Here is a 19,343-nt window from a genome sequence, read left to right as displayed (position 1 = left end):
ACAGTTTCGAAGTCTGAGCTGGCACGTTGGAGAGAGACCGAATCTGCACTGTGAAGGCAACAAGGAGTGATAGTGAGTCAATTAGTGACAGAATATTTTAATTCAAGGCGTTATCATTATTATGAACCGTAGTCAATCAACCAACTTGACTTTTGTAAATGCATTACAGCGCGGGTTTACAGCTGCAAATATATTGTTGTGTTGTTTTTCCCACAAGTAAAAAGACAGGGTTGCACAGCAACATTTTTAAAACCTGCAAGAACCAGTTTTGGATGTTTTTGCAAGGCGGTGCCAGATTTTTAAAAAATAAGTTATTCAGGTTTCGCATCGAAGATATTTCCTGTAAGTCTGTAGCCATTATTGATTAAATTAATCTCATAGCTTGTTCAGGATCCATTCAGGAACCTGCTCTATTCTTATCTAATGGCATTCCCATCTAGCAGCCTATTTACTGCCGAGAGGACTCCATGCGGGTCATCTCTAACTCAGTGTATGAATACCCAAACAAATGCGACCAAATGGTGATCTTGGGCCTCTTCGGGGTGCCCATGTGTCATTGTAGTCTCATTTGTATCGTTTAATTGTGGATTTGCTTGAAGTTTAGTGGTTAAAGACTGATGGCGGCCAAAAGCAATCCTGTCAGATCCACTAACCACAAGCCCCTTGTAACTAGCTGGAAATCTAGACGCACACAACTGGATTTTTGATTAGCAACCTCATGAATGATATACTGTAGTGCTAAAATTGTGAGTATTCCCCACCCGAGGGTGTGTGTGTACTCGAACCTCTTCAGCTTATTGCTGAATTAGATCGCAGAAAGCAGATTTGGGTGATTTACATCCTTATTGTTTATAATGTTATTTTTCAAATGGCATGTAAGGCAAGAGAAAATATCAGAACTCAACACCAGCAGCAGAGTGTGGAGGTAAGTTATCATCATAGCCACAAAAACCAAAGTTGCTGGGAAGGCTCAGCTTTTTCTTACTGACTTACAGCATCTGCAGTCCTTTCAGTTTTTATCATCATAGTCAGTTTGACCAATAAAAATCACCACTCTAACCCAGCAGAACAAGCCTATCCAATGAGGAACGGCTCCTTCATCAAAGCAAAGCCCATGAACTTGGAAGCTGCATTAAAATACAATGTGTCTGTTGGATACATGCCACAATTTCAAACATGGTGAGATGAAGACTGCAAAGTTTTGCACCAAATGGTGAAAAGTTATTAAAGAAATACACGTGGAAAATAGTTTATATAAACTGTGGCTAAAAGTGTATTGCAATAGCCACACCTGTTACTAAATTCATAGAGTCACACAGCATGGAAACAGACCCTTTGGCACAACTTAGCTGTGCTGACCACACATCCCAATCTGACCTAGCTCCATTTTCCATAACCCGCTAAACACATCCGCTCATGTACCCATCCAAATGCCCTTTAACTGTTGTAATTGTACCTGCCTCCATCACTTCCTCTGGCATCATGTTGCATACATGCACCATCCTTTGCATGGAAAGGTTACCCCCTCAGGTCCCCTGCCGCCTTAAACCTATGCCCTCTAGTTTGGGACTCCCTACTCTGGGAAAAAAATCTTGGCAGTTCAAGTTATCCATATGTTTCATGATTTTATAAACGTGTATAAGGTTACCCCTCAGGCTCTGATGCTCCAAGGAAAAACGTCTCAGCCTATTTAGCCTATCACTTATACCTTCCAGTCCTGACAACATACTTGTAAATCTTTTCTCAACCCTCTCAAGTTTAACAACGCATTTCCTAAAGAAGGTCAACCAGAATTGTTTGCAGTATTTTAAATGTAGCCTCACCACTGCTCTGTAAAGCTGAAACATGACATCCCAACTCCTTTACTCAATGCTCTGACTTATAAAGACAAGCATATCAAATGCCTTCTTCATCACCCTGTCCACCTGTGACTCCACTTTCAAGTAACTATGCACCTGCACCCCTAAGTCTCTTTGTTCAGCACCACTTCACAGCGGTCTGCCACTAACTGTAAATGTCCTGTCCTGGTTTGCCTTATCAAAATGCAACACCTCACATTTATCCAAATTAAACTCTATCTGCTACTTCTAGGTACATTGGCCCAACTGATCAAAGTCCCATTGTACTCTCAGTTAACATTCTCCACTGAGAACTTCACCACCTATTTTGGTATCATTTGCAAACTTATTAATCATACCTCCCATATTCACATCCAAATCATTTATATAAATGACAAAAAGCAGTGGACCCAGCACTGATCCTTGTGGCACACTGCTGGTCACAGGCTTTCAGTTCAAAAAGCAATCCTCTACTAGCACACCCTAACGCCTTCAAGCCAATTTTGTATCAAGTTTGGTAGTTCCTCCTAGATTCCATTTGATTTGACCTTACTAACCAGTCTACCATGATTAGAGCAATTTCTATTGAACAACATTGATTTATATCAGAGATGCTTTTCTTCATCAATACCACAGGAACATTTTTGACTTGTTGAAAATAAATCATAGGAATGATTATTGACAGTTTACAAATAGTGATAAATATGTTGAATTTATTATTTTGTAACGGACGATTCAAATAATTGGATCCTGTGAATGTAGTGACCACTATATTTCAATCTGCTGGTTATAAGTTCAAGGTTCAATTTTTCAAGACTACAACACTTGCCTGGGTATTTCCACATATTGCAGTGCTTTACAGAAGTCTGTTTCATAGGACTGTGTGGCATGGTATTAATGAGCAAAGTAATGGACCAAATATGCCCAACTTCCACATCAATGTAGTTCACCTGCTCCCATGAAAATAAATGAGAAAGGTGGAAGTGTATGTAAGTGTCTTATAGTTATCTCCTTTTCACTATCAGGAATAAGAAAATGACTCTTTTCCCCCTTCCTTCTTCATTTCTTGGGTAACATCTGAGCATGCTTCAGTAATTGTTAACATTTGGTGGCAATTCTCAACAACATTAGACAATTATGCAGATTCATTTTTCATCCATGTGGCAATTATTGAAAAATCTGACATATAATGCTATAATTTACCACCAGTAATATAAATTGAAATCTATTGCTTCAGTATAATAGAATGAGACTAATATATTCTGATTGGCGCTAACAAATTACAATGTGGAGTTTCTGTGATTTCTTTGGCCCAGTTAACAACATCTCTTTATCTGGTCAGAAAGTCTCTTTCTGCTGCAAGAGATTGGCAGCCAGCTGCCAACTTATGTTATTGAGAGCAAAATTGCACAGAAGCTCCTATATCATGATATTATGTGTGCCCTTTTGTGCTGCTGTAATTTAGTTGAGGGCAGCAGTGACTAGCAGTCAATTAAAGCCAATCAAAAAGTACAATCAAAATCATTAACAACAACTTGTATTTATGTATGTATTATCTTTAACATGATTGTCCAAAGGCACACCCCAGGAGTATTGTGACCTAGGTCTAGTGGCAATGTCAGTGGACTCGTAATCCAAGGCCCAGGTTAATTTTTCTGGGATGCAATGGTTGATAGAATTCGAATACAGTTAATAGATCTGGAATATAAAGCTTGTCTCTGATACCACAAAGTTACTATAGGTAGTTGTAAGTACCAACAACTCTGTTCTGAAGAAAGGTCACTAGACCCAAAATGTTAAGCCTACTTTCTCTCCACAGATGTTACTTGACCTGCTGAGTTTCTCCAGCAATTTCTGTTTTTGTTTCAGGTTTCCAGCATCTGCAGTTCTTCATTTCATTTCATTTCATTTCAGGCCCTAGTGAAATTCCCCAATTTTTTGCGGTGCTAGACACAAAAATCAATAAGCTCTGAGATGAGAAGGAGTGAACAGGATTCCCTTGGTTATTCGCCCACCTCCTCGAATGGTCAAAACAAGCTTAATTTAAGAAGGCCTTTCACATCCAAATGCACTCCTCCTGAGCTATAAAATTCTGTGAATCTGTTTAAACAGCTGTTCTCAAAACTGTGACTTTCACAGCATTTCAATCAACAGACTAAGACGTCAAGCCAAAAGCACACAGGCTGTAGTGGCAGTCAGTTTTAAATCTTTTTATTTCTATGTTCTTGGAGGGTAATACAGATGCACCTAGAAGAGGTGGCTTTCTGTTGAAAGGGGGCGATACACAGCCCATTTGTTTTCCCTGCTTGTCAAGCCTCTCCCTGTTTGAAGTCACCCTGACTGTACAAATGCAACAGTTTTTCCTACAGTACTTTGCTGACAGTTGCTCAATTTACACGAATGCTTCTCTTCAGTGGCAGTCTATATTTTGAAAAAGCACATTTTGAATTAAACATAGAAGAATGTTTTTCAATAAAATATAAATAAGTGTTTATGAAAAATTGCTTACAAATAAATAAATGTCAGAGTAAGGAAAATTGAATAAGGGCCTGCATGGGAAATAAGAATCCCCACCAAAGCAGAAATACTTTAGGGCTCTGGCCTTCTTTTATGTTGATCTCAATAACATACACAAGATCAACAGAAGAGTAAATCAGAGCAGTGTGATGTCAGGCTGCAACTGGTTAAATTGTAAAAAAGCAACTGACCTTCCATTGGCGTTATCCATTGATTTCCTACAGAGGTGTTAGAATTGAATAGGAGTCAGCAACCGTAATCTGTTACTGTCTAATGTAATTAATTGAATCATAGTTTATCCAATGTCTCAGATTGTCAACTCAGTTAAGACTTTTGTTAGAATGTGAAGTCTTTATTCTGTGCACTATTTTCATTTGACTATTGCCATGTGTAGTCAAGTAGATATTGAAAAAGTTTGAAAATACCATGACCTGGTTGCAACACTGCAAATTTACAAGTCGTTTGTGTTCATACTTTTTACATATTACACTTATATATTCCCTAATTTATTTAGTGGCAGACTGGCCTCAACTTGGCATCATCCAAAAGACTCCTTCATTCTCTCATTAAGAAAACAAAAGATTTATAATGTTTCATGAGATAGAGGAGATGAAACCACAAAGTAATTATCTCCAAACAATCCAATACCATATTATTAATGTATATTCAATTACACAAAGTGAAACTGAGAGAGTTTCATTCTGGTAAGGAGAACTTGCAAACATCCAACGCTAGATGGTGCAACACCAAACATGCAGATTTATTTTTGATCTGCTTAATATTCAAATATTTATCAATGTCAGAAAAAAGGCATGGAGTATGGTGTCCATTGATGCTTGCTTAGATTTTCTATAGAGAATGGCTGAAGCTGAAGAAATAGGCATATGAAAAGAGACATGCTGTATCTGAAAAGAAAGTTATTAGTATTTGACTGTCACATGCTTTTTGCTAGACTTATTTAATGTAGAGTGAGATAATGGGTACTTCCTTCATCTCCACTGGTGCAATTCCAGATCCAAATCCAAAGTTAGGCTTGTTGTGACCCATTAGAGAATTTAGGTGTGGTACATTTGAGTCCAGAAGTATGTTTATTTCTTAACTTCTTTTACAGCTAAACAGATCATTTCTGCTGTTGCATATTAATTTGGGTCTCAGGATCAAATATGGCATTTTCATTACCCATCTATTTATCTATCTCATATTTAGCATGAACTGCACTGCCTCCTGGCTGTGGTATTTGTAGAACTCAAGGCAGCCTTTGATATGGTTAATACAAATGCCATGTGAGTGCTGATGTTCCTGGTGTATTCCCAAGGCTAACTTATTATCTAAATTCAGGAATGTAGGTCTAACTGGAGAATGACAAGTGTTAAAGATCCTACATTAGATCTGTGGTAAGTGCAGTTTTGGGCCACATATCTCAGGAAGGATGTACTGGCCCTGGAGCAGGTTCAGAGGAGGTGCACAGGAATGGAAAGCTTAACATAGGAGGAACGTTTGAGGACTCTGGGACTATACTCATTGGAGTTCAGAAGGATCAGGGGGGATCTAATTGAAACTTTCAGAATACTGAATGGCTTGGACAAAGTAGATGTTGGGCAGATGCTTCCATTGGAAGGAGATTCTAGGACCCAAGGGCGCAGCCTTAGAGTAAACAGAAAACCTTTTAGAACTGAGGTAAGGAAAAATTTCATCAGCCAGGGAGTGGTGAATCCATGGAATTCACTGTCACAGAAAGCGGTGGAGACCAAGTCATTGAGTACATTTAGGAATGAGATAGATAGGTTCTTGATGATCAAGGGTTATGGAGAGAAAGCAAGAGAATGGGGTTGAGGAACTTATCAGCCATGATTGAATGGCAGAGCAGACTTGATGGGCTGAATGGCCTAATTTGTGCTCCTATGTCTTATGGTCTTATGTCAGAGATGCTTCCTGGAGCTCCAGTTTTGTTCTACTATTCAATGGACTGAGTCCTAGGCTACATCTCTGACAGCAATCCTCAGTAGATATGGATAGTGCAAATTCTGTGCCCTGATTCAATCAAAATTTGAACATTCTCAGAGGTGTGTTGGAGGATTTCAACATGAGACAGCCACCTTTGAGAGATTTGGACAGCTGACAAACTACCACCAAATGAGTGCAGTGACTCTGTCAGATAAGGAAAATTGAGTAAGGCCCTGCTTGGGGAAATAAGAGCCCCCACCAAAGCAGAATTTTTCAAATCTGTTTCCTCCCTATAATTTTATATGTACCTAAAACATGGGCACTGCTAAAGAAAAAAATAGAAACTGCAAACATTTCATATTCACAGTCAGTCAAAGTGGCTGGTGAAAATTAGATGGTTCAATTTCATTTGCGACATTGACAACACAACCAGAAGACTGAAGTCATCATTGGTCATCACCATTGGGCACTGCTAGTGTCCATCTCATAGTGAAATTTCCACCTTAGCTTGGGTACTGTAGATCAAAATCAAAGTCAGAAAGAGACGGCAACAATTTGGAGATTAGAGGAGCGACAGAATTCTCAATTAGCCTGATGAAATTGGAACCAATGAAAGTGATGCTTGGAATAAAAGTGAATTAGGTGCAGTCATGGATGGTCAGCTCTACATGCATGTGCTGCCTAAATGTAGTTGCTCACTTGTTAATTCAAATCACATCAAGAGTAGAGCACACAATCTAAACTGACACTCAATACATTACTATGGCAATGATTCACTGTGATAAATACATACCCATGGAACTGTGTCCACTCTGCCTGATCAATGTATATCATGGTTCCTATGATACAGTTAAAAGAACAGAAATTTCTATAGACATCCTGTCTCTATCTCATTAACCAAAACAAATTAACTGGTGATTGATTTTTATTGCCATACTTAAGTTGACTGTCAAATTTACCTATGTAACAGTGGTGACTGTACTTAAAGAATATCCTTGTGCAGATAAATTTCACCACAATTTCTCAGCATTTTCATTAGTAGGAACCACAATGTTCAAAATGGAAATTCCATTGCACAATCCAGAGAGATCATATGATGAATGCTATTTCTCATCCATGTCATTTCCCCTTAAGTTCTGCCTCAGCGGAAGAAATGTGGAGACAGATACTTGACTACCACTAGACAATGTGAAGCCCAGTGTCACATGCCTGGATTATCTGATCATTTTTCTGCAGAGAAAACTTGGGGAAAATTGTACTGAAGGCTTTAAAGTAAAAATGCATGCTCACAAGTTTTAACAATTAGGATAGCTGCTTGATAATCAGATATTGCTTTTCCCAGAAATGAAGAAAGAAATAATTTAAAAATGTTCTTGGGTATTGAGAAAATATATCTCATTGTTATAGCAAAAGAAAACCATTTGAACTGTATTGGTTGGTGATCAAATGGGTAGACAACGGGTAATCCTTTTTGGGACAAGTGTGTTGTTAAAATTCAGCACGACAGTTGAGATTTTGAAGATTGACTATAACACATAAAAGTATGGAGCTAAAGGTTGCAAAGCACATGAACTCACAGGGCAAGTATGGTTCCACACTGGACTGTGGGATAAGGTCAAGGATGATTATTCTCTTCCAGTTAGGAACATAAGAACACAGCATAAGAAAATGAAGCAGGAGCAGTACATTCAGCCCTGCAAGCCTGCCCTAGTCAATATGATCATGGTTGACACATCCCATGTGCCTGCTCCTGGCAGCCTTGAACCCTTTGCTATTTCAAAAATCTATCTCCCTCCTTTTTCAATGCTTTCAGTAGGCCAGCCTCCACAACTTTCTGGGATAGAGAATTCCAGACATTCACTACCTTCTGGGAGATGAAGTTCTCTCACAATTCCGTTTTAAAACAGCGTCCACTTATTCTGTAACAAAGTCCTCTTGCTCAAGATTCCCCCGTTAGTGGAAATATCTTCTCAACATCTATTCTGTCAAGCTCCCTCAGAATCTTGCATGTTTCAATATGATCACCCCTCATTCTTCTAAACTTCAGTGAATACAGGCCTAACAAGTTTAGCTGTTCTTGATAAGTCAATCCCTTCAACCTTCAGCAGGGATTAGTCTAGTGAATCTCTTTGAACAGCCTCCAATGCCAGTATATATATATTTTTAAATAGATGGTCCTACCTCGCCAACACCCTGTATAATTGTAATAAGACTTCCCTATTTTTAAACTCAACTCTCTAACAATAAAGGAAAACATTTCACTTGCCTTCTTAATTCCTTGCTGCAACTGCATGCTAAATTTTGTGCTTGTGCACAAGAATACCCAGATCCCTCTGTACTGCACTTTTTTGGAATCCCACTCTCCATATTTGTAGCTCTCCTAATATGATTCTCCAGATCACTGGTCCCAGCATGCTTCAAATGAAATAAAACAAAGAACTGCGAATGCAAGAGATCAGCAACAAACACAGAAATTCAGCAGGTCTAGCATCACATGTGGGAAGAAAACCCAGTTAATGTTTCATGAACAATTGAAGAATCTCTGGACTCAAAACATTAACTGTCCTGTCTTCCTGAAGATGCTACTACCTGCTGAGTTTCACCAGCAATTTCTTTTATCCTTCAAATGATACCTGTCCCAGTAGAACAGCTCCTTCTTTCCCCAATACTGGCGTCAGTGCCTCTTTGGAACCCATTTTTTTTCATACACAAACTTTTGAGCCACACATTTACCTCTGTAACCCTGTTTATTGTACATCAATTTATGGCTGGCTCAGATAGTAATCTCTGAGATTATTACCTATGTGGTTCTGCTTTGAAATTTAGCCTTGAACTGCTCAAAATTCCTTAGAAGAACTTGTTTCCCGGTCTTAACCACGTCATCGAAACACATGGACTACAATAACTGGCTCTTGCCTTTCCCACTCCAAGCTTTTTCTCCAATCCAAAAGAAATATCCTGAACCTTGGTACCAGGCAGGCAACACAGCTTTCAAAATTCTCTGTCTATGCTGCGGAGGACAGTATCCAATCCACTAATGATGCTACTCCCAATTGCCTCTGAATTTCTGTTTCCTCAGCCCATTAGAATGGTACTCTGCACCTTTGTTGTTTGGATAGTTCATTCATCTAGCCTGCACTCTGTGTCTTGGTTCAAAGTGGGAGCAAGAACCCTTTACCTAACTAAGGCTGTTTGTTCTAGATCACCATACCTGCCTTACTCACAGTCATGCCCACCTATCCCTGACCACTGGCCACAATTGGTATCATTAATCTAAGGGGTGTGACTGCCTCCTGAAACAAGCTATCTTGGCAACTTGTTCCCTGCCTGATTATGTTTTAGTTTCCACAGGTCGGACTCCAGCTGAACAACTCTGAGTGTCAGTTCTTCACAGCTAACACTTACTGCAGATTTGGTCACCATGGATTGGACTAGCATCCATCAGCTCCCACATACTATAGCTGCAAAGCATCGCCTACCCAGCCATCTGTATTCTGTTTAATTAACTTTTTTATGTTAAATATTTTAAATGAGTTTCCTACCTTCAGCTATAATGACCACTTGGCCAATCGAAAGAGAAACAGAAAAAATACCCATCAATCACCTACTGTTTTCCTGTGACATCATGTTTTAGCTCTGACAGACATAATTTTGAAGTGGTTGTCTCCCATTGGTTTTTATTACTTTCTGCCGCTGCTGTTCTCACACGGGTTTGTTCTCCCAGTCTGTGTCACATTGATGCTGACTTGCTACATGCTCCCCCTGGTCTCTTTATTAATGTGATCACTGATGGAGGGTATTGGCACACTTTATTTTATCTCAATTGAACTACATTGCTCCGTTCATGCCTATTCTGCACATTTCACCTTAATGTGGACTAAAGCAGCTTAGAATTTCAATTATACCCTTCCTGACACTAATCATATCCATCTTTTGTAATTAAAGTTAAATAGGTAAAAGACACAAATATCTACCTCAATTCATAAAAGAATGCTACAGTTACACATTGATTGCAGTATTTCACAAGTTAAAGTCTACTACCGTAAATGTAGGCCATTCACACTACTTTGCAACAAGCAAATCAGGGCAGGACTTAGTCACTTAATGGTGAGATCCTGGGAAGTGTTGCTGAATAAAGAGATCTTAGAGCATAGGTTCATAGTTACTTGAAAGTGGAGTTGCAGATAGATAGGATAGTGAAGAAGGCATTGGTTTGCTTGGCTTTATTGGCCAGTGCATTGAGTATAGGATTTGGGAGGTCATGTTGCAGCTGTACAGGACATTGGTTGGGCCACTTTTGGAATATTGGTCTCCCTGCTACAGGAAGGATGTTGTGAAACTTGTGAAACAGAAACGATTTACAAAGATGTTGCTAGGGTTGGAGGGTTTCCGCTGTAGGGAGAGGCTAAATAGGCTGGGGCTATTTTCCCTGGAATATCAGAGGCTGAGAAGTGACCTTATAGAAGTTATAAATTCAAGAGGGGCATGGATAGTTTAAATATACAAGGTTTTATTCCCCGGGGAGAGTCCAAAACTAGAGGACATAGGTTTAAAGTGAACAAAGAACAAAGAAAATTACAGCACAGGAACAGGCCCTTTGGCCCTCCAAGCCTGCGCCAATCAAGATTGGGAGAGAGAGGAAAGATTTAAAAGGGATCTAAAGGGCAACCTTTTCACACAGAGGATGGCGCATGTATGGAATGAGCTGCCAGAGGAAGTGGTGGAGGCTGGTACAATTATAACATTTAAAAGACATCTGGATGGGTACATGAATAGGAAAGGTTTAGAGGGATATGGGCCAAATGCTGGCAAATGGGACTAGATTTATTTAGGAGATCTGGTTGGCATGGACGAGTTGAACTGAAAGGTCTGTTTCTGTGCAGTACATCTCTATGACTCTATAGTTGACACCACTGATCCACAAAGGTACCTAAAGGCTTGAATGAATAAATCCACTATTAATGTGTGAAGAGTCAAGTCCATGTTCATAAGGGGCACTACATCAGTACTTTGCACCTGTATGTCCATTGACTTCCTGCGAGCGATGACAAAATTATTACTAATCCTGCCCTTGCCTGCAGATTTTCCGATACTTGCACAGATGGCAGAGCAGCACTCTAACATGCCATTTAGAAGCTTTCTTGATTTTATTGGACAGAGTTGTCAGTGAACTGACCTTTATAGCCTCTTCTCTCTCAAATTCTGAGCACGATTCAAAGTGAATCTTATTGGTGACAGTGATATTGTTTTATTCATAATTAGAAAAACTTGACGCATACTACTGTCTGAACAGTCATATCAAAGTGAAAGAGCATTGCCACAAAATCAAATCACTTCACCTTCCTAAACTCCAGTGAAAACAAGCCCAGTCTGTCCTTCCTGTTCTCACAACACAACCTGGTCATTCCAGCTGTCTATCGAGTAAACCTCCTCTGAACAGCCATTAATGCATTTACATCCTTCCTAAAGTAAGAAAATCAAAACTCCACTCAGAATTTGAAACGTGGTCTCATTTCCGGAGACAATGAGATGGTAGTTAGTTAAGATGCAAACAAAAGAGCTTCAATGAGTTCAAGTCTGTTCTTGTGGAGTGTAGGAATATTTTGGTGAGCCCTACATTTAGTTTGGCACTACTCTTGTGAAGCTACCACCACTTAGCCCTCCTCACTTATACTGTATTTTTCAAGTAAGGTCTGCCAATCCTGTCTGTTTGACTCGTGCAAGGTGGGTCTATCTGAGCTGAAGTTCATTGCCGGGAGTTTCTGATGGCTGCTAGTGAGATGCTGCTTGCTTCTGATAATAGGCACATCATTTTTGAAAACCTCCTAAGCAAACTGAAAAAAGCTTGGTGTTATCATGATGCTTCTATGAAAATGATGTGCACACAGCCCCAAAACGATGTCAACACATTGCTAGCTCAGCTGATGCTGATAAATGTTTCAAGTGTTGCGCCTTTTTCAAGATGGAGTGAAAATGGGCAGTCTTTTGTTTCTGCACCATGGATGGAAATCTAGTCTACCCTTTATCTGCTGGTCAGAAGTCATCTATGGAAGATATGTTAGGACAGTGTCATTGTTGTTTCTGGTGGGAATGGGATTTTAATGCAAAACTTTAATTAGGCTGCCACCAATTGATAATCTAAATCAGAAATATCACAGGATAGTCGGTACAGGTAGCTCTCCTATGATGCATTTGTTATGGACTTGTGTGACCTCACGCTATAGAAAATCACATGACAGAAAATTGCCATCAAAAATGGCGTTATAGGGAAATGGCTATAGAAGATCACTGTACCTGTACAGCAGAAAGTTCAGGTTGTCCAAACAGCATCTACTATTCATCAATTGCATTACAGCCAATTCACATTAACAAAACATGCATTACAGCAGAACTACCTGTGTAGCAAATACAGGGGTGAAATAAATGGTGCATGAGATGAAAGGTTTTTTTTCTGACCCTAGACCTATCTTGTTGAAGGAGGGAGTTGGAGTGCTATTTTGCATCAGGGCGTGGTATAATTAATCTTGGAGTTCTTGATGATGATGTTGAGTCTCTAAAATGGATAGAAATTCCATTGCCCAGAATTAACAGAACTCAACATTTATTTACAAAGAGGAAAAAGAAGGAGCAAACAGGGAATTTGCAACAAAAACAGAAATTGCTGGAAAAGTTCAGCAGGTCAGGCAGCATCTGTGGAGAGAAATGAGAGTTAACATTTCAGGTCAAGTGACCTTTCCTCAGAACTGATTTGCTGCATCTGCAGTTCTTTTGGTTTTTAAGCATGGAATTTGCCTTGTTTCGGGTTGAAATTAAGCTCCCTTTGCTGCATATGGGATGTTTTCCTGATTCTCAGGATTTTATGTGTGGAGCTGATTCAAAATAAACAAACATAGGTATATAAGAGGAGTAGGTCATGAAATTCCTGAATCTGCTCCAAAAGCTGTAACTTCTACCATTAGACTAACTTCTCTCTGTGGTGTGTTCAGCCTTCTCCTGTAAAACAATTTGGAAAAGCATACGAAAGTCTAGTGTATATCTCAACAAGTATGCATGTGTGTCTAAACAATTTGAGTTGTTTCAGCTGCTATTTATTAACACAGTATGGAATAGACTTTTTCCTCAAGGTGTTTAGGTGTCAGTCATTTCTAGAAAATGCTAATCAAGAAGCACTAATAATACAAATTGCAAGTCCAGTCTCCAGATTAGAAATGTTGTGGGTTTTTATTGTCTGAAGTGAAAATCCCTAATTAGAAATTTTTTTTTGGAGGGGGCAAAGCATACTGAAGTTACAGATTATCAGAGTTTTATCAGAAATGCATTGTAGAGATGCTGTAGGTAACATTCCAGCCTGAAACATCTCCTATGAACAGATGCCAAGCCATCACTAGGTGGGTTCAGAGTGGTGAGTTTAACATTGAAGTTGAGAAAATTTTTAGAGAGCAATGGAGAGCATGGGAACAAATATTTTTAAGTAAAAACAGGTTGGAACCAAAAGTAATTTATTGTTCCTCCTTGCTTACACAGAAGAAAGCAAAGCAGTTATGCAAATAATATGTAATGCATATCAAATGTGTACAACGCTGATTGTAAAGGTTTCTAGTTAAATATTAGCCAAATTACAATATAAATATCTACTCGTCACAAAGTACTCCTCCCAAAAAGTACGGATATCTCAATGCTACATGTCGAACTATATGTTTAGTTAAAGCTAGTAAATGTGAGTAGTATTTATCCGTTTCATCATAAGATTCTGATTACGCTAAACGCTCTCAATGAAACGAAGCAAAAACAAACATTGAAGTAACGATTTTTAAATCGTAAGCAACTTGGAGTTGAACATAGCGATGTCAGAGACATGCGCGTTTTTAAATAAACATGTAAGTGAAAATTCAAAACTAGGATCCTTAAATGGAAGATGATCGTTAGTATATCCAATCTTTACCTTTTGGAAAAATGTTAGAAAAGTAGACAATGTCGATTAATTAATACTTGAGGAAGAAAGGAGTAGAAGTCTATCTTGATAGGCTGAAGAGGGAGTCAGGTGAAAGTTGGTACGTGTGAAACAAACAGTGACACAAGTCTCGGGGATAGTAAGAACTGCCGATGCTGGAATCTGAGACAACAATGTGGAGCTGGAGGAACACAGCAGGCCCGGCAGCATCAGGGGAGCAGGACGTTTCGGGGCGGGACCCTTCTTCAGAAATTCAAGCCTGTTGACTTTCCGTGCTGTGAAATGCTGTGTGGTTCTTGGGGTTTTGAGTAGTAATTGCACTACTGCTTCATATGCATCTGCAATCAGAAAGGAATGGAATAAGGTGCGTTTCCTCGTTTTATGTTCGCAGCTACTCCGTTGCCGAACTTGTTTTCTCTATCCTCACACTACGAGCATTTCCCATTTGAGAGTTGCTCCTTGGTCAAGGTGAATGGAGCCCCCGGTCCCTCCCTCTCAGCCGATTGGCGGCTGCCTGCGAGCGTCAACACTGTGATTGGTTGGCGCTGGGGGTGACAGCGCTGTGAAGGTGTGCTGTTGCAGTGAGAGTTGAACGGGCCTGAAGCAGTGGCGCTGTCCGCCCGTTGTCTGCGGCGGGCAGCTTGGCAGCAATGTTTTTCCGAAAGCCCCCCGCGTCAAAACACACGGATCTGAGTTTTCTGAGCAACGAGGAAGTGAGTGCGATCCTGGACGTGCTGGAGCGGGATAAGCAGCTGCAGAGGATGGACAGTGAGAGGTTGAAGTATGTAGTCTGGGCTTTAGTTAGGTTTCATTGTTGGATAGCGCTGACTGAAACTCGGGAATCGGTGAACTGTGGAACCAGGGCTGGTCTTGTCTCATAAATAATTATGTGACTGTGGGTGTGTAAAGAACAGTGATGGGTCGATTATGTTTTTAGCATGCTATAAATACTGTTACAGTACATTATTTGCCTGTAGCTGGTGTATTTTTCCCAACCTCTCATTTCGAAAGTGATTTTGTCCACTTTGGTGCACGTAAGATACGAAGCCAACGTTACCCCGCTAAAATATAAACCAGTTGAGAATGTAACTGTTGAAGAGGACAGAACAAAGGGCCGAGAGCTTATGGCAGAATGACCTAAAACCCATGTAAACTAACGTTGGAACACACTGCCCGGGAGTGTCACATCAATCGTCCACACTATCACACTAACGAGAATAATTTTATCAGTCTGACCGATCTTGGGCCTGAGTGTAGTGCGTGTTACGAAATTTTTATCCCAGTCTCCACATACTTTCTGTTGCGTACCAACACTAGGCGAGTCTCCACACATTCAGAATAACAGCCACTGGACACTGTACATTCGAGATAATGGGAACTGCAGATGCTGGAGAATTCGATCTCATTTCTCCTTGTTCTCCAGCAACAATATAAGATAGAAACAGCACCAGTGTTTCCTCCAGTCACTGTTTGCAGAATGCGGTTCTTGCAACTTCGAAAAGTAGTTATAATGTGATTTGAATTCGGAAAACCGTCCTTCGTATAAGTAACATATCGCCCCATTTGAGTTAACAAAGTGTGAAACTGAATGAACACAGCAGGCCAAGCAGCATCTCAGGAGTCCGAAACGTCCGCTTTTGTGCTCCTGAGATGCTGCTTGGCCTGCTGTGTTCATCCAACTTCACACTTTGTTATCTTGGATTCTCCAGCATCTGCAGTTCCCATTATCCCTGGCCCATTTGAGTGACCGGTTGGAGGTTTGTGGCGACTGACCCTTGTGGAGGTCTGCATCTTAGCTATATCGCTGTGGTGGATTGCTAACAAGTTAATTACTTGCTTCGATAGATGAAAAACTGGAAGTTGAGACACCTTCTGTTCCTTTAGGACCCGAACAACAGTGAATACCAAGAAGTTTCTTTCAAAAAACACATTTGCAAAACTACGTTGCATGCCATAAAGTGGGCATCATAGTGATCACAATGTTAGGTACATGTTCAAGGAACATACCAGAATAACTCCTATCCATTGTTGTCAGGTTGTGAATGGTGGGAATTAGATAACATGCTATCATTCCATTTATTTTAAGTTAGCTGACTATGGACAGAGATGTTATGCATCCAATGTTACTTACTGGAGAGAAAAGAAATGACTTGCATTCACCTTTCAAGACCATTTCAATGTGTTTCACAGTTGACACAGTGCTTTTGAGATCAGTTCTAGAAAACGAGGATTATGTCTCCAAGATAGTAGGAACTGCAGATGCTGGAGAGTCTGAGATAACAAGGTGTAGGGCTGGATGAACACAGCAGGCCAGGCAGCATCAGAGGAGCAGGAAGGCCGACGTTTTGGGCCTAGATCCTTCTTCAAAAAAGGCCTAGGCCCGAAACATCAGCTTTCCAGCTCCTCTGATGCTGCTTGGCCTGCTGTGTTCATCCAGTTTTACACCTTGTTATCTCATCTATCGAGGATTATGTCTGCCAGGTTTTATGATTTGAAGCACGAGTTGCTAAAGCCAGTTGGTGTCAGTGATGTAGGTTGCTGGGTGGAATTGCTCCTTGTCTGTTTTTTTTAACCTAATCAGGTCGTATCAGTTAAAAACGCAACGAAAGTTGACTCTGTTAGCCAGATGTGATTTAATGATGAGTTTTGTTTTAATGATAGCACTTGCGTTGTGTTTTGATTATATAACTGTTTCTAAAATACTGTATATGATCTATATATTTTGAGGATTATTAGGTTAGTCGTGGTCTCATTGAATGGCAGAGCAGATTCAGTCGGCTGAAAGGCTTATTTTTGTTCCTGTGTCTTATGTCCTTTAATGCAAAGCTTCCAGTACCCAGTTGCTTGACAGTGATGCTTCAAAAGTTTATTTCTGACCTTCAGTCCTCAATAGCACCGAAAATTGATACAGTCTAGTAATCGGGATGCTGCATTGCTTATGTGGAGATTAGAAATGTTGACTTGAATGGCAAGAGTCATTATTTACTCTTTACCTCAGTGCTGTTACATGCATAGGTGCTGCTTTATACCGTTTTATTTGCTGGGTTTGAGCACCCTCAGAGTGCAGTGCTGTCTCGATAATGTTATGGTATTGGTGCTTACATCAAGCTACTGTTGATGAAAGTGCTGTTGTGTATTTGTGATGTAGGAAACAATGACGAATAAATTATTGGAGTTTGAACCTTTTGTTTTATTCTTGATCTTGTATAGTATTTATCTTCAGGGTGTTCAGAGTCCTGTGCTAGTAACTTCTGCACTAACTGATAAGACTAATAGACACTTTGTTTCAGATAATGCAAAGAACAATGATTGCACCTAGTAACCTCCCGGCAAGTTTGATGGTCTTTAGTTAAGAGGAGACTGGCTGGTGTGGCCCAATCACCTACCTGCCTTCATCCTGATTAATTCCAGAGTGGCAAGACTTATGGGTGGCTTTCTGGTTAGTTGAAACCCTTAAATAGGCAATTGATGTATTAACCCTGGGCAAGCAGAGAATTCTGTAGCTTGTTTGCTGTGATCAACACTGGGGATGAGAAGAATTGAACAAGATTCCTGCTAATGTCATTCTGAATGTTAAATTAATTGAATCTTTATCTCTTCAAGACCAATGGAAGCGTCCTTTCCTAGAAGATTTATATTTGTTCACTGAAATTACACTTAAAATCTGTTTCTCTCTAAATGGAATTCATGTGAACACTCAGCCACAATCCTTTTGTAAAGTAGGTGATCAGCTGGTAAAAAGATATAGTGGTTTAGTCCACCAGTGGGAAGTGATTAAGGTGTTTCCAAGGATAGCAAGGCTTCTATCATACAGGCAGTTTTCTGCGGTTATACTTTGGGATGGACTGGGTGGATACTGTTATCTAAGCCAATGATCGCTGACCTTCATGAAAAGGGAAGGAGCCACTCCAGTCAGTATTGTTGTCCACAGCAGTTATCATGGCTCGGTCACTATCTCTGATGTAAGCCTTCTGATATGTGCATGTAGGATTCTGTAAACTTCAGGCATTCTTCTTCTGGGACAGTCCCTCGGGATTCAGGGTGATTTCCTTCCACTCCAGCTCTGGGGTGGCTGCTTAGACCAAGGTAAATTCTGCTGATTTGCCACACGTCATGTGGGTAATCCTAGACAGCTGGTAGATGAGTACTTGGAGTTTTGTTCACTCACTTCAATGCCTTGATCTTGCCTGTCTGAATTTCAAATAACGTCTCTCAATTTGTTTTTGTGCCTTTCCAAATACACCTTTTACCTCAAATGTGGCCACTTTCTGCATCTTGAGAGTCTCCTGTTGATGAATGTCATTGTCCATGCATGCCTTCAGCAAAGACTTCAATTTGTCAGCACACCCCGAGTGTTAATAGCAGTACTCGTGCCATCTGAGCAGTTACCTGACTGGCCCCTTCTGGATTTATCCTCCAAGTGAAATAACTGAATGGAAAAACTACTTTAAAAACAACTTGCATTAATATGGTGAGTTTAATATGAACTGTTCAGACAGGTGACCAGTCGTCTCGTCAAAGAGGTAGGTTTTTAAGGAGCATCTTAAAGGAAGCAAGAAAGGCGGAGTCATTTTGAAAATAGTTGTTGTATTGTGTATCTGAAACCAGTCTCCCATAGCAACTGTTCAACCATGGCAAGGGTTTCCCAGCATAAACACTTCAGGGATGTCTCAAAGCATCCAGAGATCCAACATACTCCACTGACTCGTCAGAGTCTGGATTGTGGCTAAGCAAAATTGAGAAGGATCATTTGGGAAGATACCAAACACATCAAGACTCTTTGTTGGAAACCGACAGAGGCACAGTCGAGTTGTCAGAAGAAGTGCACAAGCCTGTCAACTTCTCAGCTATACAGCACTTCAAGCAGCACTCGCCCTGCGTGTGACAGAGTCTGCAGATCATGCAATGGACTTAACCATTTCAGAACTCGGTGAACTGAAGCAAAAGTAACTCATTCTCAATCCAGAGTGATTGCTAAAGGAGAAGATGATTTTTGATGGAGAATTCTAGAAATTAGCGTCTTGATGACTGCTGGCTATTGAGTGATTAAGATGGGATTCTGCAAGAGGTCTCATTAGGATGAAATTGGACAG

General features: G+C 40.2%; 1 protein-coding gene across 2 annotated transcripts in view; it reads left to right on the top strand.

Annotated features, from left to right (window-relative positions):
• Positions 1 to 13,969: 13,969 nt before the first annotated feature.
• LOC125453709 (uncharacterized) overlaps positions 13,970 to 19,343 on the top strand; it is a 36,707-nt gene continuing 31,333 nt past the window's right edge. The window contains exon 1 of one of the 2 annotated variants that reach the window (XM_048533618.2): positions 13,970 to 14,176. In XM_048533618.2, the coding sequence (XP_048389575.1) occupies positions 14,175 to 14,176 (2 nt within the window). In that variant the 5' untranslated portion in view covers positions 13,970 to 14,174. Of the gene's footprint in view, positions 14,177 to 14,839; positions 15,032 to 19,343 lie in introns of those variants that run through there. The other variant, XM_048533617.2, reaches the window with a different exon arrangement.

Source organism: Stegostoma tigrinum, chromosome 6, assembly GCF_030684315.1.
Source record: "Stegostoma tigrinum isolate sSteTig4 chromosome 6, sSteTig4.hap1, whole genome shotgun sequence".
Lineage (NCBI taxonomy): Eukaryota > Metazoa > Chordata > Chondrichthyes > Orectolobiformes > Stegostomatidae > Stegostoma > Stegostoma tigrinum.
Note: the sequence above shows the minus strand (reverse complement) of the source record. Positions and strands in the feature narration are given on the sequence as shown.